General features: G+C 42.3%; 1 protein-coding gene across 9 annotated transcripts in view; it reads right to left on the bottom strand.

Moving 5' to 3' along the window:
* BACH2 (BTB domain and CNC homolog 2) overlaps positions 1-25280 on the bottom strand; it is a 227025-nt gene that overhangs the window by 29435 nt on the left and 172310 nt on the right. For all 9 annotated transcript variants that reach the window (XR_014509535.1, XR_014509536.1, XR_014509537.1 and 6 more), the window contains one exon: positions 16067-16321. Coding sequence is in view for 3 of the 9 variants with exons in the window: in XM_083433472.1 (XP_083289598.1) it covers positions 16067-16309 (243 nt within the window). In the remaining 6 variants the exon portion in view is untranslated. The remainder of the gene's footprint in view (positions 1-16066; positions 16322-25280) is intronic.

The following is a 25280-nucleotide window of genomic DNA, read 5'->3' as shown; positions in this document are numbered from 1 at the left end:
TGAATTAATTTGGGGGAGCTGAGAAAGCATCTCCATCTCCAAGAGTCAGGAACCAATTAATTTTGGCCTTCCCTTGTAGCATTCACTACTTTGTGTTGTCTATAGGCACTATGCACACACCATCTCCTTGCTGTCATCTACGTTTCCAATTGTCTAGACCAGGGGTTGTCAACCTGGTCCCTACTGCCCACTAGTGGGCGTTTCACGATTCTAGGTGGGCGGTAGGGGGTTCTACAGCACAAACTGAATCCTCCTTCCATCAAGCACTGGTGGGCAGTAAGGAAAATTACCATTAAGAAAGATGCATTAGTGGGCAGTAGGAACAAAAAGGTCTAGACTGAGTTATTGAACAGAAAGGACCAGAAGGTGGCAGGTCTTCCCTTTGACCAGCACTAGACAGCTATTTCATCCATTACAGTTCTCCGCTTTTGTAACACCTAAGAGATAATAGCAACTGCAATACAATCCAGACCATTATGTTGTTGTTTAGTCGTGTCCAACTCTTCGTGACCCCATGGACCAGAGCACGCCAGGCTCTCACTTCCCCACATCATTATAGTTTTAGATTAATGCCATCGGACAGAAGTCTTTCTTTCTACGCTATTGTTTGCGGGGTTTCAACTGAGAATGATAAAACCATTTTGCCAGAGGAAGTGTGTATGCATATGTGAGAGGAAAAGAATATGGAGTGCATGTGTGAGCAAGCTCAGGTTCCATCTGTTAAGGCAGGATCATGCTCACTTTGAATTTATATTCCAACTGCTTTATTGCTACACTAGAGTGTATCAAAAAAAGAAAGAAAAAAAAGCTACAGTTCTGGCAGTCAGTACCACTACAGCTGCTCAAGCTTATTAACAGCATAAATAAACTTTTAGAGACACTCAAAGAAAATAACTGCAATTAACGCTGTCTGAATAAAATAATGAACAGCAAAATGATATTCGGATGGTTCATTCATTTACTTCCGTATGATGAAAAACATAGCCTTCTGCATGCTGAATCATCTTATATTTAGTAATTAGAAAATTAATATCATGGTTTAGTGCCTCTTAACTAAGACGAGGTCCTCATTTGGCAAATTTAGTGGCTTTATAATTCCTTTCCTTATTGCATGCATCTCCCTTACTTCAAAATACAAGGAAGAGGACTATGAAACCGATCTTGACATGGCAAGAAGGTGATAAAATTGGGAAGCTATTATCAGTAGAAAATGAATACAAGTCCAGTGGGGGGAGGGGTGATACACCTACAAACTTGAAGAGGAAAAAAATGTTGGGAGAGGGAAGGAGAATTCACATTCAGCAATTCAGCACTAACCAAAATTTAGCACAGCGTACAAAAAACATTTGCCTCACTGGGAGCTCTTTCTTTCTGACTCGATGACAACTGAAGCCTTGCTGGCTATTACACCCCCACATGCTTCTACATCTTTGGCAGATTGCTGGCTCCTGCTTCTGAAGTGATAGGTAGCCTCTCTTTCTCCTAGACAGCTTCAAGAAAAATAGGTTTTTGTTTTTATGAGCATAATTTGTCATCTTGCTACTGATGTCAAAGTAAAGTGTTATTCTCCCCCCCCCCCCACATGCCCGTTTCTTTCTACCATAGACAGCAGAGAAGGAAACAAGAACGAATGATCAACACCTTACAAAACAACCATTCTATGTTGTTACAACTATAGTAGCATACAAAATCTGCAAATCCATGCAAATCCACACAAACCTCAAGAGTGGAGTCATGTCTTCTTTTTTAAGTGCTTAAGATCACTCTTCTAAGCACCACAAAACTTAGTTAATTTAATTAAGGATAATTTTAATCAGCTCTCTGTAGCATTAATTATGTGACACTCTTGACATTCTTTATTTGCACAAAGCCCATTGAAGGCTTGAGCTGGTGGACTTTTTTTGAATACTGACAGCAGCAGAAAAACATAGGGTTTCTCTGATCACCAAATTTGGTTTCCGAATCAGCAAGTCTATTAAACTCAAATTCAGCCATTCGTTTCTTTATAGATGAATTGCACTGGAATATAGTTTGGATGTGGTTGTGCCTATGGATTCAAGTGGAAAAGAGGAAATTAAATTAAGCTATCTATTTAACCACTACTGATATGGCAAATAGAATAGAAGATATATCTTTTCTAAAATGAGAACAGATAATGGAGGCTTAGATTAAAATGGGCCAATATGAGTTAATAGGTGCAAGCCTGGTTACTTTGAGGAACAGAAACTTGGTGGGGGGGGGGGGGGAGTTAGCATTTTGCTCATATGAAGGACATAGGTTGAGGTCCATATGTACAGACTGCTTGAGAAAAATTTAAATGAATTGGAACCAGACAGATTCTAGAAGACCCAAAGACATTGCAGCAAGCGGCAAAGGAGAAAACAACAAAAAGCTATGAAGGAGCAAATCTCTTTTCTGCCCAGTATACTATAAAATATTACAAAATGAATGCAAATCCAACTTCACATTTATCTACTTCATGGTTCTTCTGCCATCTGCTCTATTGTTTGTTCATGACTCCCCTCAACTTCCTTTTGTTGCATTCAACTCAAGAAATCACTTTCACAGCATTGCACGTTCATGTCTAACTCTTAAACAGCAAATCACTGGGGGGTGGGGGCGGCAAATCACCCTTCTTTGAAGCTTGCCTGCACAAGGTCAGGATGGCGAGGATGCAACCTGAAGAATAAAACAGAAGGGCACCACAGCACACTCTCGCCCTGACAGACAGAGCACGAACCATCCCTCTTACAAAGGCTCCTTGCTAAAGTGCTGCATTTCCTGCAGTGGAAACCATAAATTCTTCCGCATTCCATTTGCCTTTCAGTTTTCCCTTTGCTTTCTAACAGCATCCCTCTTTGGCAGCATAAGTAGGTCAAATGTGGCTTGTTCTGAAGTGTTCTCTTTCAGTGAAGAGCTCATTGTTTCAAAGGCACACTTCGGGTCAACTCCAACGCCATGGTTTCCAATTCCCCCCTCCCCCCCCTCATGAAAAGCGGTAGAGAATGTCACCAGTAGAGGCTCTTGAAGTGTTTACTATAGATAGTATATTTTAGTTCAGATGCCCCACTCCCTTTTATTTCCTTCAGAGGGCTCTCACTAAGGTTAGAAAGCTGAAACACATGGCAAATATATTGTTATTGGAGATAGAATGCTCTGCAAGGCATTATCTAGCCATATAATTTAGGTATGTCCCATTACCCTTTGGGTGGGGGAAGATAATATTAATACTACCAATATGAATACTAATAATAATACTAATCATTAATCCTTCTGATGACAGATTATACTACAAACCACAGTAATACTAGTAACTCATGTATCACCAGTATGAGTTTTGAATCAGAATGTACATGTGTGTTCCCCCAACTTCCTCCCAAATTACTTTCCTTTACTGTTATTAGTAAGACATATAAGACACTATTAATCCTGGGAACACATGCCATAACCAAAGGCTGGAGTTTGGTATAACATTTGATGAACAAGGCATCAAGGGAAAGAATCACAGATGTGATAATACAAAAGAAAAGTGATAAAATAACTGGCATAGGTGGCACTATATGCTGGTGATTTTATCACATGTTACTACCCCTTAACTCCAACAGTAATGGGGTTTTTTCAGGGATTGTGAATGAAATGCCCCACATTTTGTTTTCGTATGTTTAATTTTCATCCAATTGTTTTGTTATTTCTTTATTTGTACTTGATTGCATATATATATATATATATATATATATATTAAATGTAATGCAATTCTAGAAATAAAGGACCAAGTCAAGCCATTGGTCCAACTAGCTCAGCACTGTTTACACTGACTGGCAGCAGCTCTCAAGGGTTTTAGAAAGGAAATCCACCTGGAGATGCCCAGGGATTCAACTGCGCTACCACTGAGAAATAGCCCTTGCCATTGACTGTGGAAGTTTAAATGTTTATGGGAGACATGTGGACAAAGGAAGCAGGATTTTGTAGAATGGGAACTATTTCCCTCAACCCCCTCCCTTTCTGCCTCTGGTTTCACTATTATAACCTACCCCACTCCTATTATATTAAAAGGTGATATTACAAAGGAAGTGGAACTCAATTATTAAAAATAAAAAGTTTCCCCCGTGGTTTTTCTCCTGTCGTATGTGTGCGCTACCTTCCTAGATATTTGAATTAATACTTGCTATCTTCCAGAATATCTGCCTCTCCAAGTTATGGGCTAACCGTTTCAGGGGGAGAATAGCTTCCCAGCAGGAGGTGATAACTAATTAATGTTGATGAGAATAAACAGTGAGGGGGTGGGAGGTGATCCTATAAAGCAATATTTTTTCAATGGGAGAACTTCCAGGGGCAATGCTGATTGGTAGAACTGGTCACACCTGTGCAGTACTATCGGACAAAAGACAGCTTCTTGTAAGGTTCATAGGTGCACAATGAACTTAATAGAGCCTGGTAGTTGGTTTCATCTCAATTTCCATCTGAAAGGAAGTCTCTCTCTCTCTCTCTGTATTACTAATTATTATTTACATTTATTCATAAATGCTTTATGTATTAAAAAAGAAGGGGAAGCGGAAACAGATGACATTGCCACTATTTCCCTGCTGACTTTTTATTTTAATAAAGCTGTAAACATCCTGGAAGCTTTGATTTTGCTGCCTAGAAATCTCAGGGATGGGTGGAAAGAAGCAGGTTCATCCTAGTCCAGCTTTGGCCTATATAGCTGAATTCCGTTTTTTTCTCCCAGCCAAGAATGCTACATTTTCACATGCTTCTGAAAGCTTCCAAAATAGAAAGTTTCCTACATAAAAATACTATGGTATGCATATGAAAATACAAATCTTTCAAATGAAGGATGCAGCTTGATGAGATGGTGGGAGGTCCTGACGTTTGCTTTTTTATGCTTAAAACAATCATAGGGCTGGCAGACGTGGGGGAGAAATAGGGCCAGGGGCCTGGTGCTGGGGAGGAGATATTTAACCCTTTATTCCTGGCAAGGCTTTCCTGGTTTAAATCCCCACCTCAACACAAAGCGCTGCTTATTTTGTCCTATGAAAGAAAATGTGTAGGCACTTTACAGGTTTGGAGAGAGTCGGTCTAAAAAAAAAAGATTAAAAAATGTATGACACATTTCAGAAAGGCTGTATAGGAGTTATGCTTGAGACAAGGCATATATTTTTTTACATGCAGGAAATGATGAAACATGAGGATCAGACTAGTTCTTTCAACAGTACAAAAGGCAGATGAAATCTCCTTGAATGAATTTCTAACAGAAAAAATATCCCCTATGGAAAACGGAATAGAGAAACAATACCGGGTATAAGAAATCACTGGAGAAAGCCTAGAGTTCAGTTTAAATCAGTGCGCCATGTACAAGCGCTGTCTTACAAATAGGATTATTTAATTTAAACCTTAGATCTGCCTGGTTCCATTACTTCAAATGGAGCCTGTCATATCTTGACTTCATTATAAATCAGGGTTGTATTACAATTTGCGCTTAGGTGATATCACCGCACGGATATACAAAGCAAGGAGCAGCAAATAAATAAACAAACAAATAAAATTACACAGCAGTCGGTAAATAGAGCAAAGTCACTGCCTTTCTCTGAAAGGCAAAGAGTCATCCTGCTAAATGAGGATCCAAGCTGCCCTGCACGAAGACTGTTACTAATAAATAAAAGGCCTCTGGGAAAAGTGCTGAGCATACGCAGGATCTATTTTCAGCTTGCATCAGCAGCTGCTACCCCTGGGATCACATCTTTACGCATACCCCAACACCATATGTAATCACTCGAGTGCTGCAACCAGTAAGATAATGAAAGAGCGCAGCATAAATCTACACTTGAGTGGAATGCTAAATGAGGAAAATAATACAAAAGGGGGGAAATAAACCACATTTTCAAGTCATTAGGAAGAAAGACTTTGACATATGAAGTGTTGCAGCCATTAATAGCACTTATCATATAGAGTGGAGACAAAGAGACAAATTAATCAAACTGACAGAACTGGGACATTTTATGCTAATGTGGGCTCCTGGGTTTTCGTTTCTATTCCTCTGCGCCCGGAAAACCGATACCATTACAGGGCAGGAAATTGCAGGAACATGCAACAGATCATAAAAATTCACGTGCCTCAGAAACACCGCCAAAAGCACTGTAAAAACAAGGCTAGGGACCCCTACAGAGGAACTACCTACAGCTAATGAATGCAAATAAGTACAGGAATACTTCCTATTCATGCATAACAATGAGATACTAGCTTTGACTCCACAGTCTCCACCATTAAAAGCAAAAAAATGAAGACTAGGGACCTGCTGGTCAAATCAGATTCTGACATGATATACAAAGGAGAAGGGAGAAGAAAATGTGTTTGCTTTCTACAACTTACTTCAGCAGCTGCATTGCTATGTTTTTCTTTCAATATAAAAAAAATATATTAAAAATGTAGAAGCCGAGCGCAATGAACAAAATACAGATATCCACAATAAAATGTGTAATTGAAAAAGAAAATACTCTGGAATGGGGAAGGCTTATGTAATGGTGGAGAAATTAGATTCGGTTCACAACCTACGAATTCTGCACTTTCCCAAACAGTACAAGAACTGGAACCTACCCATCCTTTGAAATTTCCACTTCTCTGAATTTTGCAATACCGTTCTCCAGGCAAGCAATGTTTACCAAAATGCATATACAGTGGTACTTTGTGTTACGGACGGGATCGGTTCCAGAGGCCAGTCTATAACGTGAAAAGCCCACAACTCAAAGAGCCGTGTCTGCACATGCGTGCGGCATGATTTCGTGCTTCTGCGCATGCAGCAAAACCCAGAAGTAACCCATTCCGGTACTTCTGGGTTGCTGCAGGACACAAGACGAAAACACGCAACCTGAAGCAGACATAACATGAGGAATGACTGTGTTGGGTTTTAAGGGTCCATAAAATTGCATATACAGTGGTACCTCAAGTTACAAACACCTCAGGTTACAAACGCTTCAGGTTACAAACTCTGCTAACTTGGAAGAGTTACCTCGAGTTGAGAACTTTGCCCCAGGATGAGAACAGAAATCATGTGCCGGTGGTGCAGTGGCAACAAGAGGCACCATTAGCGAAAGCACGCCTCTAGTTAAGAACAGTTTCAGGTTAAGAACGGACCTCCGGAACGAATTAAGTTCATAACTAGAGGTACCAGCGTATCAGTAAACATAACATAGAAAAATGCATTCTTTTAGGGGAAAGTGCTTTGTAATTAGGCGTGAACACCCCTGAAAGCTACATCTGCTTGGTGGCGGGGATTCCATGTTGTTCTTAGAATGCTTAATATCACAATCCTGTACGGCCTTTAAGTCAGCTTCCTATGCTCAATGGGGCAGACCCCTAGTTAAGAGGGGCATTTCAGCATAAACTTTTCACATGTATCACACAAAAAGTGACTGCCTCCCAATTCCAGGGACATTATCTGGCTGGGTTTTCCAAAACCCAGCCAGATGGGTGAGGTAGAAATAAAATCATCATCATCTGCCACTGCCTTAACAAAACATTTGAATATGGCCCAATTTTCAGATGAAATCCACTTGCTTACCACACTTGCTTACCAATTCCCATGCAGGTGGTGTGACATGTGCTCTGCACGGAAGCTCTATTTGCAGGATTCCCCCCCCCCCCAAATATATTGAGCCCCATTGTATGGCCTAGTACAGGCTTCTTCAACCTCGGCCCTCTAGATGTTTTGAGACTACAATTCCCATCATCCCTGACCACTAGTTGTAGGCCAAAAACATCTGGAGGACCGAGGTCGAGGGAGCCTGGCCTAGTACTACACATTACATGTTATGGGAAGTGCATGGTGGAAGGGAGGGTATGCATCTACTTCCTTGACCACGGGACTTGTGGCCACTAACTGGCAAGAGTATGAACTAGAATTAATAACAACACTGTGTTCTAATGCACAGTAAAAGTAATAAATTTATAGTAATTTAGCAAAGTTAGTTCATCCTGGTGCTTTGGAAGTAGCTATTTTAAAATCTATGCACTACTGGGTAAATTCACATCTTGTGGAAATGGTACAATGCAACCATATTCTCTTTTTGTGTGCAAGAAAATCAGCATGGGGGGTAGACAGAGAGTAGTGCTTAACCCTTTCCTTGTGCACTTAATGTCTATTTGAAATTGTACACCCAGCATTTCAAATGCACACAATTTAAACTCTGTGTGTGTGTGTGTGTGTGTGGGAGAGAGAGAGAGAGAATCACTTGGGGGTAGAGAATAGAGGATGGGATAAATTTGTAGGTAAAAATTAAGCCCCCCCTCTGCCGCTAGTTCTTTGATCCTCCCTATGTGATTTTTCTTCCACAGAAAATGGTAAGTTTTTAGTAAGCACCTTCTTTTATAGGGGAAGTGGCTTAGGGGTGGGTGCAACTACAGATTAGGCTTTCCCCCAGGCTCTGTACCAGAAGCGACCGAGGTATAAGCAGGAGGATCTCACCAGAAGATCTCCAGGCATTGCTGGCTCAAGGAGTACCCCTAGGCTACATACCTGTTCCTTCTGGGTGAGTGCAACATTGCCTAGAGCAGGCAAATTGCCTGATCCCCAGACTTGGGAATTTGCTTACACACAAGGCTTCTGACTCATCAGCATCCAGCTTATTTGCTCTTATCCAGCCCACCATTATGTCTAGGTCTAGGTTTTGCACAGCCACACCTGACAAATGTAACAGAGGAAAAGAGCTGAGTGTCATCCACTTATTGATGTTAATGACCGCTCCCAATGGTTTCATATAGATGTTAAATAGCTTTGGAGATAAGGCAGTACTTTGAGCACTCCACATCATAGTGCCAGGGGGGCAAGGTGTAATCACCCAAAGCCACCCTCTAAACAACTCTGTAGGTAGGAGTGGAGCCACTGCAACACACTGCCTCCCATTCTATCCTACCAAGCCGGTTCAGTAAGATACCATGGTTGATGGTATCAAAAGCTGCTGAGAGATTGAGCAAAAGCAGCAAGATCACACTCCCATCCATCTTTCTCCTAGGGCAACCAAGGCTAATACAGTCCCGTAAACCAAGCCTTATTAACATACTGTTTGGCTTTCAATTTATATTTCACACAGAATATCAGGGAGGGGATTTAACCCTGTAGTTTTATGTCTACATAATCTGTATTCAAATAGTGCATTTATATATTCATTTAAGAAACAACAACCTGGAATCGGGAACCACCACCAGAGGGAGGGAAAGGAATGGCTTTCAAGGCTTGCAATGCTCTCTTTATCTCTTCCACCTCAAAAAGGTGGATGTTGTGATGTATGCTAGAAAGCAGAACTATTGTGCCTTGTGAATAAAGTATCACAGGGTGCCTTCATGTGGTTTCTGAAAGCTTTTTTTTTTTAATGGACATTTCCAATAATATCCAATTCACTAATACACACAACAGAGCCTCACTTGGTATCTGCCGACACGATTACCCTTTTCAGAAACATTTGAAATTCCATTTCTTGAAGAAGAAAAAGAAAATCACAGATGAACTATGGAATTGCAATCCTGGAATGCTCTGAAATAGCCAGCCAAGAAGTTGTAACAGAGGATTTTCAGGCCAATAGTTATATCTATGTAATTCAGGGAAGAGAATGAATGGTCTCTCTCGACACAGACTCATGATGCTATGATTGTCAAAATACACTTAGAACATAGACTGCAAAAGTTCAAACAACTAGCATGCATGCATCTGACTACAGTCACAATCAATCTGCAGAGGCCAGAGAACAACTTGCAAAGTGCTCTGGATATAGAATGATAATAATGTTTATTAGTGATCTGAGCATAATGCAATATAAATGTTCACAGAGCTTTATCACTTTAGCCTGAAAACTGATGGGTGCAAACAACCTCTCTCCAAAAGGAAAGATGGGAGAGGAGTGAACACTGGAATGCAGGCCAGTCTGGAATCTGCCAAATCAGGGGAAGAAATAAAGCATATGAAGAGCTTCAGTTGATAGTTGCTGAGGCATCTGATGCTATAGAAGGCCTCCTTTGTCTCTAAAAGAGGCAGGACCATTTCACACATTAAATCCAGAGGGGAAGTGAAGTTTACACCGAGCACGCACGCAACAGCAAGATATAGACAATTACAGCAAATATATGTATTTGGAAAAAATATGTGTGTTACAGTCCTGCTTTCTTGGCATAATGTATGAAGTGGCCCTTAGCATTCATAATTGGGAAATACCAGGGAAGCGACTATAACCCAGTGCTTTGCATGCAGAAGGTACCAGATTAAAACCCATGCACCTCTAGATAAAAGGATTAAATAGCAGGCGATGTGAAAGTCCCCTGCTAGAGAACCTGGAATATCACTGCCAATGAACAAAGATAATACTGGGCTAGGGACAGAAATCTGAGGTCTGACCTTGCATAATGTAGAGAGGTCAGACTTGGCATAAGGAAGCTTCTGACATTCTGTTTGACTCTAATGCTGAAAAACGACCTCTAACTAGGGTAGGAATTACCTGCATAAAGTTCAATCCCTCTCTGCCTCCTTTAAAGCCCAATCCACTTTTTTATATCTTGAAACTATTATTCCCTACAGAGAAAAGCTCTGTGGCTTTAACCTAGCTGATGGAAATTCAACTCAGCTTTCTCTATCACTGCATCTCTTCGTTGGCTTCTGCTTCTTCTACCTTCCCCACATTGTGTGTGCGCGCGCATTGCTTTTCTCAACATTTTGTTTCTCTTGGACATCACTGCACAGTATCTAAATATCACAGTTGTGCTCGGTCAGTCCAAAAGGTCCATCTAGCCCAGGCATCCCCAAACTCGGCCCTCCAGATGTTTTGGGACTACAACTCTCATCATTCCTAGCCAACAGGACCAGTGGTCAGGAATGATGGGAACTGCAGTCCCAAAACATCTGGAAGACCGAGTTGGGGGATGCCTGATCTAACCTATCATTCCACTTTCACCAGTGCACAACTGGATGCCATCAGAGAACAGGAAGGCAAATTGCTCTTTCCTACTACTGTTCCCCAGCAGCTGATATTCAGAGGCATCTTGCATCTTAATCTGGAGGTCCAGCATAGCCATAACAACTAATATCCTCTCTGAATTTCTTTAACACCCTTTTAGAGCCATCTGCGTTGGTGGCCATCACTGCATTTTATGGCAGCAAATTTCGTAATATAAGCAATGTGTGTTAATGTACTGTCAGTTAATTTCATTGGACAACCCTGAGTTCCAGTCCTATGAAAGAGGGAATAAAGGAAGGAGAGTGAGTGTGGCTCCTCCACGAGAGGTTCTGAGGGTGGCAACATGAGAAGGGGCCTTTTCTGCAGGGGCACCCCATTTGTGGAATGCTTTCCTCTATAACCAGGCATTTGGCAGACAGACATCCGATTCCCTTTTAAAATGTGTTGTGGCAGATGGAATTATTGGGTTATCTTTGTTTTTGCTTTTGTTATGTATTTTGTGCTTTTATATTGTGATCCACCCGGATATCTACGGTCATAGGGTGGCATACTTACTAAATGAATGAATGAATGACTAACTAACTATTGGTTAGAGTGCCAGAATTGGACCTGGGAGACCAGGGTGCAAATCCTTGCTCAGCCATGAAACCCACTAGCTGACTTTGGGCGAGTCACTGTTTCTCTGCCTTAACCTACCTCACAGAGTTGTTGTGAAGATAAAATGGAGGGGGAGGAGTATGTATGGCACCTTGAGCTCTTTGGGGAAATGGTGGGATAAAAATGTAGCAATGAATGAATGAATGAATTTTTCCACATCATTCATAATTGTATGAACCTTTATCATGTCCCATTCACTCTACCTCTCCAAACTTCTTCTCTCCCCCCCTTCCCCAAAGCTAGAAAGTCTTTCCCAGTAGAGTTGCCATCTCTATCCCTCTGATTATTGTTTTGTTAAACCACTAGATATTTAAATACATACTGATTTTGTATAATTATTTTTAACCTATGATGAATTCCTGCCTGCTCTGAAAGCCAGGCAGCGAATTTGTCCATTAAAAATGGCTACTACTCCTGCTTTAACTATTCTTTGTTTTTTCTCCAAATTCAGATCACTGTGGAGACCAGATGTGCTGCATCTGATGAGCACTCTGTCAAAGTATTATACACAATACATAAACAGAGGAGAGAAGAGAGATGCACATAACGGAACACTCTCGGTTTTCTAAAAGAACAAAGACTAAAACACAGTAAGTCATAATCTTTCATATAACACTCCAGTAGTAATTGACCTTGTGCATTCTGCCTTTGATTTTTCTCCTGTGCCCAGTCATCTTCTGTTGGCTAATACACAACACTCTGCTCCCCCATCTCGGGCCAGTCGGCTGCCGTGGATGGCTAACTGATGCAAGGGCTTCTCACTGCTGCCACTTAAGGAACACAGTTAACGCTGGATGCCTGACTCCATCCCACCCATGGCTCTGAATGGATGAGCTTTCTAAACACACTTGGCTTTTGCCAGCCTAGAAGCCTGAGTTCATCTTTCTGCCCGGCATTTCTTTCATGTAAAACATTCAGCAACCCAAGGCATTATATATGCAGATCTATAAGCAAACGGATGAGATAATGCAGGGCAGTGACTGTCACTGAAAGGTGTTATGTTTCATAGCAGATCCCAGATAAATACTTAAAACGAGAGCAAAGTGCAAAGATAGCATATAATGCACACACTCTGTATTAGTAACACAATTTAGAAAAATAAACAAGGATATGTAATGATGGACTGGCTGGGCAGGAAGTGGGAAAAGCATACCATTCCTATAATGTTGTACTGCCTGTAATTCTGGCTATCTTATATGACATCAGTATTTGACAAGAGCTCTAGACAACACTGACTGCAAGCCCAGCATTTTTCCCATGGAAAATGGCTTCCTTAGGAGTCATTGTTTTGTTACCTTGCTTTGGTATTTCCAAGACTTTATTTATAATGGGTTAAAACTCCCTTTAGTTAAAATCTCGACTTGTCAGAAGCAGGAAAATAAAATAAAATCCATGCTTTCCTTCCACGCAGCTTTCACCTTCAGATATGACTAATGCAGCTTTGCTTTAACTGGCAAAGAAGAGCAGGCAACCCTATGAATCAGGCACTATTCTAAACAGTGCTGGGTATTTCTAAAGTAAAAGTACCACTACACCATGAATGACTCAATCATTTTCCTGAGAGTTATTACTTGCAGCGATGAAGCAATGTTAATTGGATAATGGCCTTCTGCCAGCTAATATTGGCATGACCTACAATACCCTTGGCTGACAGCCCTGGATGTCTCTCTATCACACTTCTTCTTTTTTTTGTAATCTAGATGGGAAGTGGAAACCATTAAAAAAATATTCCCAAGTGCTATTTAACTTCTTATCATGAATTAAAAGCTTAATTAAATGCCTTGTTAAAAGGAAGGAAGACTGATTTCTATGATTAAATAAAGCAAAAACACAACAACAACAGGAATATGGATCAAATCAATTCTACCGAATTAATATGTTTCTTGGGAAATAATTTATTCGGTTTGAATTTTTAACAAGAGTCATTATGGAAAGTGCACAGAGAGGAGGATCCCTCCTGCTGCTCCATAGTCGGGTGGGTGTCATGAGGCCTAAGTGGGTTTCCCCCTCCAAATGAATGGTACTAAGTCATAGACTAAAACTCAAACCCACCATGAGAGCCAATACTGTATAACCAAGATGAATTAACCTTGTGCTTTCATGACAGCCCTAGGACGAAACCCTACACCTGCTTAATTGGGGGTCTGGTCCCACCAAACTCAGCAGAGCTTGCTTCTGAAGACATCCCAAGGATGTCTAGTGTTTAATGGTCATACTGGCTGGGGTTGATGCAAGTTCGAGTCCAGCAACATCTGCAGGAAAAGCCATGTCGGTTACCCCGGGTATGAAGAATATTTGCTCTGTTGCTTTGGAGTTTTATTACTTTAAAGTTTTCTTCATCTGTATAATTTACTCCAGTTGCAATATTTTATTTTATTATCTTATTTTATTATCACATTTATATCACATGTCTCTTCCAAGGAGCACAAGGTGGACATAGGAACAGCCTTATAATGAGTTCATCCACGTAGCTCAGTATTGCCTACTGTCAGGGACTGGGAAGAGGAGGAATGGGGGAGACTACCTCCCCAGCCTGACCCTTCCGGGGAGGAGGAAGAGGAAGATTTACAACAGGGGTTTGTGGGAGGGCATGGGAGAGGAGGAGGAAGAGGAAGCGGGGCGACAGCTGACAGCATCCTGACACCTACACTGGCTTCTCCAGTCACTCTCAGCGGCTTCCAACAAAATATTAAAATACAGTGGTACCTCTGGTTACGTACTTAATTCATTCCGGAGGTCTGTTCTTAACCTGAAACTGTTCTTAACCTGAAGCACCATTTTAGCTAATGGGGCCTCCCGCTGCTGCCATGCTGCCGGAGCATGATTTCTGTTCTCATCCTGAAGCAAACTTCTTAACCTGAAGCACTATTTCTGGGTTAGCAGAGTCTGTAACTTGAAGCGTCTGTAACCTGAAGCGTATGTAACCTGAGGTACCACTGTACAGTAGCATGCACTGCTGCCACCTCCCCGCCCCCCACCACAGCAATTTGCTCCTCCTCCTCCCCACCAGCTTACTTTTTGAATGGTTTGCTGCTGCTAACACACAGGAGCACAGGTGGCCTCTCCAGCTCCCTGCCTTCTTTGCCTTCTTCTATAGAGGGGGTACTTTCTCAGAGCAAGGCATTCTGGGTGAGGTGGCATTGGGAGTTTTCCCGTGCCTCTGATCCTTTTCTATGGCAGCTAGAAATTTTCTTTTAAAATTGAAAGCTAGTAAAGTTACTTTAGTAAATTTTAACTTTTTTTAAAAAAAAAGTTTTCTAACGGTAACTGCAAAGGTAGAGACACTTCCCCTAGGATGCCTTTCCCTGAGGCACAAATTCCTTCCTCAAAGCCAGGGATGGTGATGCTGTGAGTTCTCTGAAGAATCTCATAAGGGCTGAATAGGTGGACCAGCAGGTGAGGCAAGTGAATTGGGGGGGGGGGGGGCTGGAGACAATAAACCTCCCCAACTAACCCTACCGCTGGAGACAGCTTGTTCAGTTTAACTCATGGAAACATCAGCCTTGTTCTGGTATTACAATTTTATACAGATGACACTTGTATAACGTGAGATTCTGCTGCACAGTTATTTTTTCCTGGTCTAATACAAACAGTAAAAGCTGAAGCGTGTTGGAAGTACATTTATTGGTCCTAAAAAGATTCCTGTGCTACTATTCCGCATTATAAAATGTGCACTTAAGTGACAGTAATATTAGAAGCAATTTGCATGCTGCAATGAAGAGGACTAGAAATATCTGTCAAACTTCTGCAAGTTGCTTGATTCTATAAGGTACTGGTAGTGCAGTGAAACTACAGTGAGTTTGCCGTTTTGGATTTTACATTTCTCACTATAGTGAAGTTCTTTTGAGATATTAGAAAGCTGTCTTCTATGTGCTGGAAATAGGCTTTTTCAATTATTCTTAAGTGTCACACAACCACTTGTAACGAAGCAAAAAAGTCTCAGTGACCCTGTTTCGACCCTGACAATGTTGTGAGCTTGGGAGAATACCTGCTTGGGAGAGAGACATACTCTGTTCTCTTATTCACTTTCTATTATGCATTCCTTGTTTCTGCAATGGCTCATTCTACAACCTACAGATAAGTATTCCAGATCATTTTCCAGCTCTTGTTTCAGCAGCAGATTAATGGAGTTCATGAGGCTACGTTTGTATGATCCCTCCCTGCTTCCTTCTTCCCTGCCTGCTGCCTTGTTCTTGCCTGGTAAGCTCCTTTGTTCTCTTGTTTCTAGCCCAGAAGACCACAGGGAGTCTGATTCTGAATCATTTACTGCCCTCACTCCTGGGACTAAAACACACACAGTCAAATCTGAAAACATGAAGGGGCTCTGAGCTCAGTGTTGTTGTTGTTTGTTTTTAAAAAAACCTTTCAGGTTTATCCAATTCCTAACTGTAAGAGAGTGGCTTATTCTCTGTCTCTGTTACCATGTTATAAACTTTTGCTTTTTTAAGGGACGTAGGAATGGTGACATACTATACCTCCTCTGGCAGGCTGACCACCAGATCATTTTCTGTCTGCCCGACCAACACCTGCAAGAAGTATTCGCTGCACGCAGCCAGCACAGCCCGGTGGGCTCGGAACTCTTTCCCCTCCACAATCAAAGTCACATCACAGAGAATATCCTGCTTCCGCTGGTCATTGAGGCACAGGAGGATATTGGTACAATGGACTGTTGACTCATACACATACATGGGGGATTCAGTCTTCTCATCCACAGACATTCCGTTCACACCCTAAAATAGAAACAACAAACAATAAGGGAGAGAGATAGGGCTGGAGAGATTTGTCAAAGTGCTTGCTAAGAAAGGAAGATTACATCATGATTTCTGCGTCCTGCATGGGTTAGCCAGCTCTCTGCAGAACTGCTGATCAGCACTTTGATTCTAAGCTGGAACAAAGAGCTCAAGAAATATATATATATATTTCTCTGAAATGTATCTCTGAAAAGACAATTGCATTATAAGCTTTTTACTCTATCCACTTAGTTGGTTCTTTCTCCCTCCCACAACATTGAATCGGGAATATGGAATAATGTCTTGAAATGTTGAAGGCTATCAACCAACACAGTTTTAATAGATAGGAGGCTCCTGGGAAAGGGTGGGGAGAGAAAGGGAAGCACAAATAAAAAAAAACATTTGTGAGCATCTTTTGGCAGAGAAAAGCAATTCAACCCAGAGCTCTTTCATATTAGAAATATGGTGCCGAACTGGAGCTTACCGGCACAATTCAGAATAAGTTATCACAACCCAACATTTCACAGAAATCTCTGTGTAAAATTCCCACTGCCTGTACACAGAATATTTATCAGCATCAAAAAGAATGGGGCAGTGGGATTCACTCTGTATGTACACTTGACCTGCAGGATCAATGTGTTTGTGTGTCTTCAGAACAGGACCCAGAGGAACAGAGGAAGCTTTATACCAAATCATACCACTGGTTAATCTAGTCGAATACTGTCTACTGACCAGCAGTGGGCTCTCCCAGAGTATTAGGCAGGTGTGCTTCCAAGCTCTATCTCGAGATGCTAGGGGTTGATCCTGAAACCTTCTGCATACAGTGCACATGCTCTATCCACACTTGTAAATGATCTGAGAACACCTTGCACCTCAATAAACTGGCCTAGAAACAGATATCCTGCTGGTACTGTGACTATGCTCTCTTGATAATAGTTAGCATTAAAATAAAACTTTTCCCCGAGCGTTCAAATCATTCGCTATAGAGAGATCTCGCTAGTTGCTGATTTGCTAGTGGGCCAAGTTCAAGGTGATACTATTCATATATAAAGCTCTTAACAGCTTAGGACCAGTTTACTTGTAGGATCACCTTACCCCACATGTGTTCTTCTGCCAACCTAGCACTTCGAAAGCACGCCAGTGCAAGTAGATAAATAGGTACCACTGTTGTGGGAAGGTAAACGGCGTTTCTGTGCGCTCTGGTTTCCATCACGGTGTTCTGTTGCGGATACCTTTCTTTCAGTGTGGGAGAACCTACACCGTGGAGCACACTGTTGACACTAGGCAGGCAACTTCACTGTGTTCTTTTTGGCGCCTGCTTGAAACTTTTTTGTTTAGGCAAGCTTAACAATACATGTTGATATGTTTTAATGTATTGTCAGTTTACTGCTGGTTTTAATTGGATGTTTTTAATTACTTGTTTTCCGCTGCTGCAATGCTTTTCTGCAAGCACTTTGCCAAGTGAGTAACTATTCACAGTGACTTGCGTTTGATAGGTAGAAGCAAGCTTTGTTCCTCACCTGTAAGGTGCTTCACTTTATTGAATACAAAAGTAGCTACCATTCTCACCTCTAAGCAAGAATGTCAACAGAGCTGGCACTGCTTTAGGTGCCAAATAAAACCTGTCCTGCATTTGTAAGAACTCAATTGCTTAGTATGGCAGTGCCTACACATTGGAACTTGTTGCCTACTGAGATCAAGCAGGACATAGAACCACAGAGTTGCAAGGGACCACGAGGGCCATCTAGTCCAACCCCTGGCAATGCAGGAATCTTTCGCCAAATGTGAGGCTTGAATCAACTGCCCTGAGGTTAAAAGATTCATGCTCTGCCAAATGAGCTACCGCAAGCCCTCTGCCTTCAATGTACTCTTTATCGCACTTGCTAAACAAGCAGACAAGCCTTAGAAAGTTGGAAGTACCGTATTTTTCGCCCCATAGGACGCACCACCCTATAGGACGCACCTAGGTTTTTTGGGGGAAATAAAGAAAAAAATCCCCCCCCCCCCCAGGCACGGGGCTGGCGTGGGGGAAGCCAGGGCTTCCCCCGACCCCAGCCCCCAGAACAGCCTGCTACCCGCAAGTCTAGGGAGCCGCGCCGGTCTCCCCAGGCTTGCGGACAGCTGTGCGAAGCCCGGGCGCGCTCTTCAGCACGCCTGAGGCTTCGGAATGCAGGCAGCTCTGTGCGACCCTCCGGAGCCCGGTGCGGCTTGGCGCCGGGCTCTGGAGGGTCGCCCAGAGCTGCGTGGAGCCCGGGAGGGCAGGCAGCTCTGCGCGACCCTCCAGAGGCCGGCGCGGCTTGGCGCCAGGCTCTGGAGGGTTGCGCAGAGCTTCCTGAAACCTGGAGAGCGAGAGCCTCTCGCTCTCCAGGCTTCAGCGAAAGCCTGTATTCGCCCCATAGGATGCATCCACATTTCCACTTCATTTTTGGAGGGGGAAAAGTGTGTCCTATAGGACAAAAAATACGGTATTTTACATCTGTTTTAGGATTTTAACTTTTTAATGTTTTAAAATATGGTTGTGAATTCTATTTTATTTTACTGTTTTATCTTTTGTAAACCTCTTTGAGGTTTGTTTGTTTTTACAATCAAGTAGAACACAAATTTTATGAAATAAATAAGAAAGAAAGAAAGAAAGAAAGAAAGAAAGAAAAAAACTTTTAAAAATATTTTATTAAGTAGGACAAGATTTTGTGTGACAAAACATTTTAACACCAGCCCTCACCATGTAAAAGGTTCCACAAGCATCAGAAGAAGAAATAAGGCAGAGGAATTAGTGAGAGATTACAGATGGATGTAACCCAAGCACAAGGGTCAGAAAATATAAAATATACAAAGAAGATAAAAGTTGCTTTTAAAAAAAAGAGTAACACCCAAAGCATTGTTGCATTTTGCAAAGGCAAAACAATAAAGGAAAGTATTTCAATTTCACCCCAAATGAAGCCAACCTGGTCTGGGACAAAAGGTCTGACTGACTGACTGGTCTAGATGGGTTAAAGGGGAAGCTGATGTTTGCACAGCTCTGCCTACACAAAAAGGTATCAAGTGGGCATGTGCTGGGGAATGCAGTTTGGTCTATAGTTATGCAGATTGCCCTATTTGTCTCTATACTGATATTTAAAAAGGACAGAAAAATGCATTATTTAAGAAACAGAATAAGGCAACTATAAATTATTGCCTCTTCGCTCCCATTTTGATTCTTTCAAGTTTTCTGCTTCCTGGGTTGCTCTGAAAATATGAGACAAGTAGCATGCATGAGATAAATAAGCAGAGGTGGGTAGCATCACTGGTTCAGGTGCACTGGGCACCAGCACCACAGGGGGCGCCACAACAATAATGACGAACAGAACATGAGAGGCTGGGGAAGGGCATCACACAGGGTGCCACTGAAATAAAAATAATCTTAAATGTGCTTTTCAGATACGTTTGTGCTTCCATGCTATACAGTGGTACCTCAGGTTACAGATGCTTCAGGCTACATACGCTTCAAGTTACAGACTCCACTAACCCAGAAATAGTACCTCGGGTTAAGAACTTTGCTTCAGGCTGAGAACAGAAATCGTGCGGCGGTGGCATGGTGGCAGTGGGAGACCCCATTAGCTAAACTGGTACCTCAGGTTAAGAACAGTTTCAGGTTAAGAATGGACCTCCAGAATGAATTAAGTTCTTAAGCCGAGGAACCACTGTATATAACCAGCCACAGAAGTAAATGGTATAATTCAAATAGGGTGGTGAAAGTGATTAGCAGATTGGCTAGATGAGAAGAGACTGCAAAAGACGATGCTCTAAGAAGAACATAAATAAGAGGTGACATCACTTTGCAGCACTAATGAAGGGCAAGAGAGATTAAATTAATGCCCTCCTTTCAATGAATGAAAAAGTGTATTTCCCTCCCCTCCTGCTCACCTTTGAAGGAGATTCTGTCTGGGAGACAAATGTAGAGAATGAGCATGTGAATTACCGCCAAAGGCTTCCCAGCCCTCTGGCAACTGTCCACATTCACTTGCCTTTCATTTTAATCCCTGAAGGCGCTATCTCTGAAGCAAAGTGGAAGGAAAAGATGAGATTGCCACCTTCTCTCTCCCCCTCCCCAGCTTTGGGGAAAGAGCAGGGTGATATCTCTGATACCTGATACTTTAGAGCACAAAATCCAAATAAGGCCATACTTCTCCCAAGACTGGAACTCAAGTGTGAGGCAGTGTCCCATTTAACTCCATTGCATAGTCTATTCTGAGATTGTTTGTGAGAAAAGACTTGCCCATCCACTAAGCTCTGTGTATTAATGAACATAAGCCAGGACTGGGGTAGTGACAATCACAAATAATGGTTGGCTACTAAGAGAAGACAAATTCTGCAGATTCCTGGTTGCAGCAGAAGTTGTATAATGGCTGCCATGGCTGTAATCTCATCAAGGATGAAGGATAAAATTTACACCACATAATATGGGGAGAAGCAGAGCCCACTGGTGGGCCAACTCTTACACTGGTGCCCTCCCATGAGTGCTAGGGCAGCCTGAGGCATCCATTCAGGTGACATACAGTGCCCTGGAACAATCACTGACATAGCATTGATATGGGACATTGTGTAGAATTGAAAACCCACTTCATGGACAGGTATAAGGGTGGGACCTGCCAAGGTGCTGGGTGCCTGGCAGCTGCCTAGTAGTGCCAAGTTGCTAACTCTGGCCTTAGTCAGGACTTCACATCAGTTAAGTGGAAGAGCCCATAATAAGCAGGCACTGCTGGCCTACTCATACCATGCTCAGCAAGACTTCAGGTGGGTAAAGACAAACACTTATCAATGCATCAATTTTTGATGCTGAAAGTGAGCAAGACAACATTAAGAGGTAGGATACATGATATCTCTGCCACACCACCCCAAATGGCATCCCTCTTGCACACTCTACCCATCTTAGCTGGAACATTTAGGAGCTCTTACTTTGTGGAGAACTATCATCATGCAGCAAGTATCTTGCATTCTTTGTAGGGGGGTGGGAGAGAAGACCCACTACATAATGTTCCATTCTATGTAATAAGCATTAAACCTGAAGGCAGGAAAACATACAACAGGAATGTTGTTTCTGATGGCCCCTAGAGCATGACCAAGGGATGCGGGTGGCAAAGGGACACGGGTGGCGCTGTGGGTAAAACCACAGTGCCTAGGACTTGCCGATCGTATGGTCGGCAGTTCGAATCCCCACGGCGGGGTGAGCTCCCGTCCTTTGGTCCCAGCTCCTGCCCACCTAGCAGTTCGAAAGCACTCTTAAGTGCAAGTAGATAAATAGGGACCGCTTTATAGCGGGAAGGTAAACGGCGTTTCTGTGTGCTGCTCTGGTGCCGGTTCGTCAGAGCAGCTTCATCACGCTGGCCACGTGACCCGAAGTGTCTGTGGACAGCGCTGGCTCCCGGCCTCTAGAGTGAGATGAGCGCACAATCCTAGAGTCTGACAAGACTGGCCCGTACGGGCAGGGGTACCTTTACCTTTACTAGAGCATGACTAATTCGTGGTGAGTCAGACTAGGAAGGGTAGTCTTGGCTGCACCTTTTACTCCCTGAATATCAATTTTTTACCTTCCTCCCACTCCCAGAAGTGGCCAAGTTCTGCGCTCCTTCATAGGTATGTGCAGGTAAGTTTATGTTTATATGGACAGGTTAATTTTAAAGGATTGTAGTACAAGTACAAATTATCTTCAGAAAAATCCAGAATGAATTTTAATTATCATTTTAATTAACTGATTTCCCAACCAGTTAATTATACAACACTCTTGCATCTTTAAGGCAAGGAAGGTTTAAAATAAGAAAAGAAAGACAGATTCTATGAAACAATCAAGATGCAGTCAGTTAAATAAACACCAGTTCTAATACTGGAAAGCAAGACAGCCAACTATATTCAGTCTAAATAAGCTAACAGGACAAAAGGTCCCCCACATACGCACAGTAATTGCTACATAGCAGTAGGTCAATCTGTCAAGAAAAGTCTTAATTACAAGCAGAATGGAAGCAAACTGCACTGCTGAATTCAGTGAGTTGGGCGTCTCAAATGTGAGTGGAATGAAGAGCTACTGACATTTGTTACACTAATATAGCTTCTTCATAACTATATTATCTAAGCCACGGGTGAAGAGTCATTTTCAGCCCAAGGGCCACGCTCCCTTTTGCAGAGCCCTTCAGGGGCCACATGCTAATGATGGGCCAGAGGCAAAAGTAGGCAGAGCAATGGATGAGACTCTTATGTCTGTACAGCAGACCACATTCCAGCCATGCAAAAACCAGAGGTTTCTATACACTCAAACCCAGCTTTCCATCCAGGCAAGCAGGATGAATTATCACAGTTCAAAGACACATTCAGGCTGCCCAAGGGGGTCTCAGAGCTAAGTGAATGAAGGGCCTAGGTAGGGAGAATGGCCAAGGAGTCTTGGGGGCCAGATAGAGAGTGGCCACCTTTCACCCCCTAGGCCTAAGGTTCCTCATCTCTGATCTAGGCAATGATACAAGTTCTGATAAATAGCAGCAACCTTCCAATCCTTAGTCCTAGAGTGCTCACTCCAAACAGTGAAAATATCCAGGTTAAAAGAGTGATAGATACAAACCACAGCAAGCCTAGTAATCCTGCCTAGCCACATGCAGGAGCTGTTAGGTCAAAATGCTAATACAGAGCAACTTAGTTCCAACCTTTAGAAAATATAATTATGAGGTGGTGGGGGTGGGAAGCATTAACAGGAGGGAGCGTGGCCATGAAGGAAAGAAGATAGCTGTTTAAACTCTAGCTCTGCTCCAAAGCTCAGAAAAACTGTTTTCAGCAAAAGCCCCGGTTGTCAAAACCCCAAACCTTGAAGCAAGGAGAGGGGAATGCAAAACGATTTAGAAAAGCTGAAAATAAAAGACCTCACTCCATTCTTCCTGCCCTGAGACAGAAGGCTTACTTCAACAAGGACACTAATGCATGGTCCAGGATGCTGCCGCCCTTAAAAGTGGCCTCTTCCTTACTCAAAAAGAGTATCTTAAGAGAAGAATTTGCAGCACAAGAAGAAGCCATAAAGAAGCTTATTAAAAAATACTTGGAAAGAACTAATGCTTCCAATGGAAACGAAACTGACAGAACTTAACAGGAGACTTAACAGAAACAACTACAGCAACAAAAGAATTAAGCCAAATCCATGCCCCCCTCCCCAAATCAAAGAATTACAAAAAGGAAATACAGTGGTACCTCGGGTTACAAACACTTCGGGTTACAGACTCTGCTAACCTGGAACTAGTACCTCGGGTTAAGAACTTTACCTCAGGATGAGAACAGAAATCGTGCTGCTTCAGCGTGGCGGCAGCAGGAGGCCTCATTAGCTAAAGTGGTACCTCAGCTTAAGAACAGTTTCAGGTTAAGAACGGACCTCCGGAACGAATTAAGTTCGTAACCAGAGGTACCACTGTACAGATATACGCAACAAGCTTGAAGATGCAGAAAATCGAAATATGGCAATTAATTTACTTTTTTTTTTTTTTTTTGGTAGAGAGAGTGCAAGAGAATGATCCTGCACAATTTATTGCCTCATGGATTATATCACTGCTTCCAGACCTCATAGTATCTGCTGACTATTTTGAACGGGCACACATAGCACTTGGACCCAAATTTAGGGAGGGAGCTCCAGTCCCCTCCCCATGATATAATTGTCTGCTTTTCCCCTTACAGGTAGGAGGAGGAAGTGTGGAACAAACAGAGGAACCTAATATCCACAACGTATAAAAACAGCCCAGTTATGGTGATACAGGATCTGACTTCTGAAGCACTGAAAAAAGAAAAAAAATCTATGTGCTTGCACAATTAAACTGCAAGAAACTGTAATTAAATATCACTGGGGCTTCCCCTTCTGTCTTATCGTCATGAGAGGATCAATATAGGTCATAGCAGCAAATAGACTGGAAGCAACACATCTCCTCAATATTTTTGGAACTGGCCTACCTCTGGAATGGCAGCAAGCAATGGAAGAAAAAAAAGGTGAACTTTCTCGTGCTTTCTCATTTCTCTTCCTGCCACAGCGGTATCTATTTATCTGCTTGCACTGGTGTGCTTTTGAACTGCTAGGTTGGCAGAAGCTGGGAGAGAGCAATGGGAGCTCATCTGGTCACACAGATTCAAACTGCCGACCTTCCGATCGGCAAGCCCAAGAGGCTCAGTGGTTTAGACCACAGCATTTAGAACCAGCCTAAAATCCAAAACAGCTTCACACAAACCATGCTTAATTTGTGGAAAGAGAAGACAGGAATTCTGACTGCAGCACTGCCACCACTGTCCCCCCCTCACCTTCCACCCCCTATTTAACAACACTTCACGACAATCTGATGGTGGATGGAGGAGGAAGCAAAAAGTCTGTACTGGTTATGTAACTTTTATAATAGAAATGCTCCACTCTCAGACCAAGAAATACAGACTAAACTAGCTAGGAAACTTACAAAACCCCTTGGCTGCTACTCCACCAAATCCACACTTTTTTGGCTAACCCATTTACCAGTAAGGCATCCACAAGACCACTAGCCCAATTTGAAAGATTTGTAAACATCAGTTGTTATCTTCACTTTGAACCCCCCTCCCACATTCATCAATATACTAAAAATATATTGTTTCATTGGGAACTGAAGAGGAAAAATGACTATTACTCATACTTAATCTAAGCACAACTACAAGGGCTCCTGATTAGGCATTTAGCTATGAGATATTGAATGTTATCTGTTAAATCTGCTCTATCCTGTTTCCCCTTTGTTTAAACCAGTTCACGAACCAAGAACTTATATATCGGCCACCAATAATGAAGCATATGTTGTAGATATTACTGCAAATTTATTATGCTATTTTTGTGATATACAAATGACACAAGAGGGGGGAAAACACTAATTTTACAGTTCTGGAGCAGAAACATTCATACCACCACAGAAATAAGAATATGAATTATAACAGCAATAATTCCCTTTGC

Source organism: Podarcis tiliguerta (genome assembly GCF_965153285.1).
Source record: "Podarcis tiliguerta genome assembly, chromosome: 3".
Lineage (NCBI taxonomy): Eukaryota > Metazoa > Chordata > Lepidosauria > Squamata > Lacertidae > Podarcis > Podarcis tiliguerta.
The sequence above is the reverse complement of the archived record's forward strand: the minus strand, read 5'-3'. Positions and strand labels throughout refer to the sequence as shown.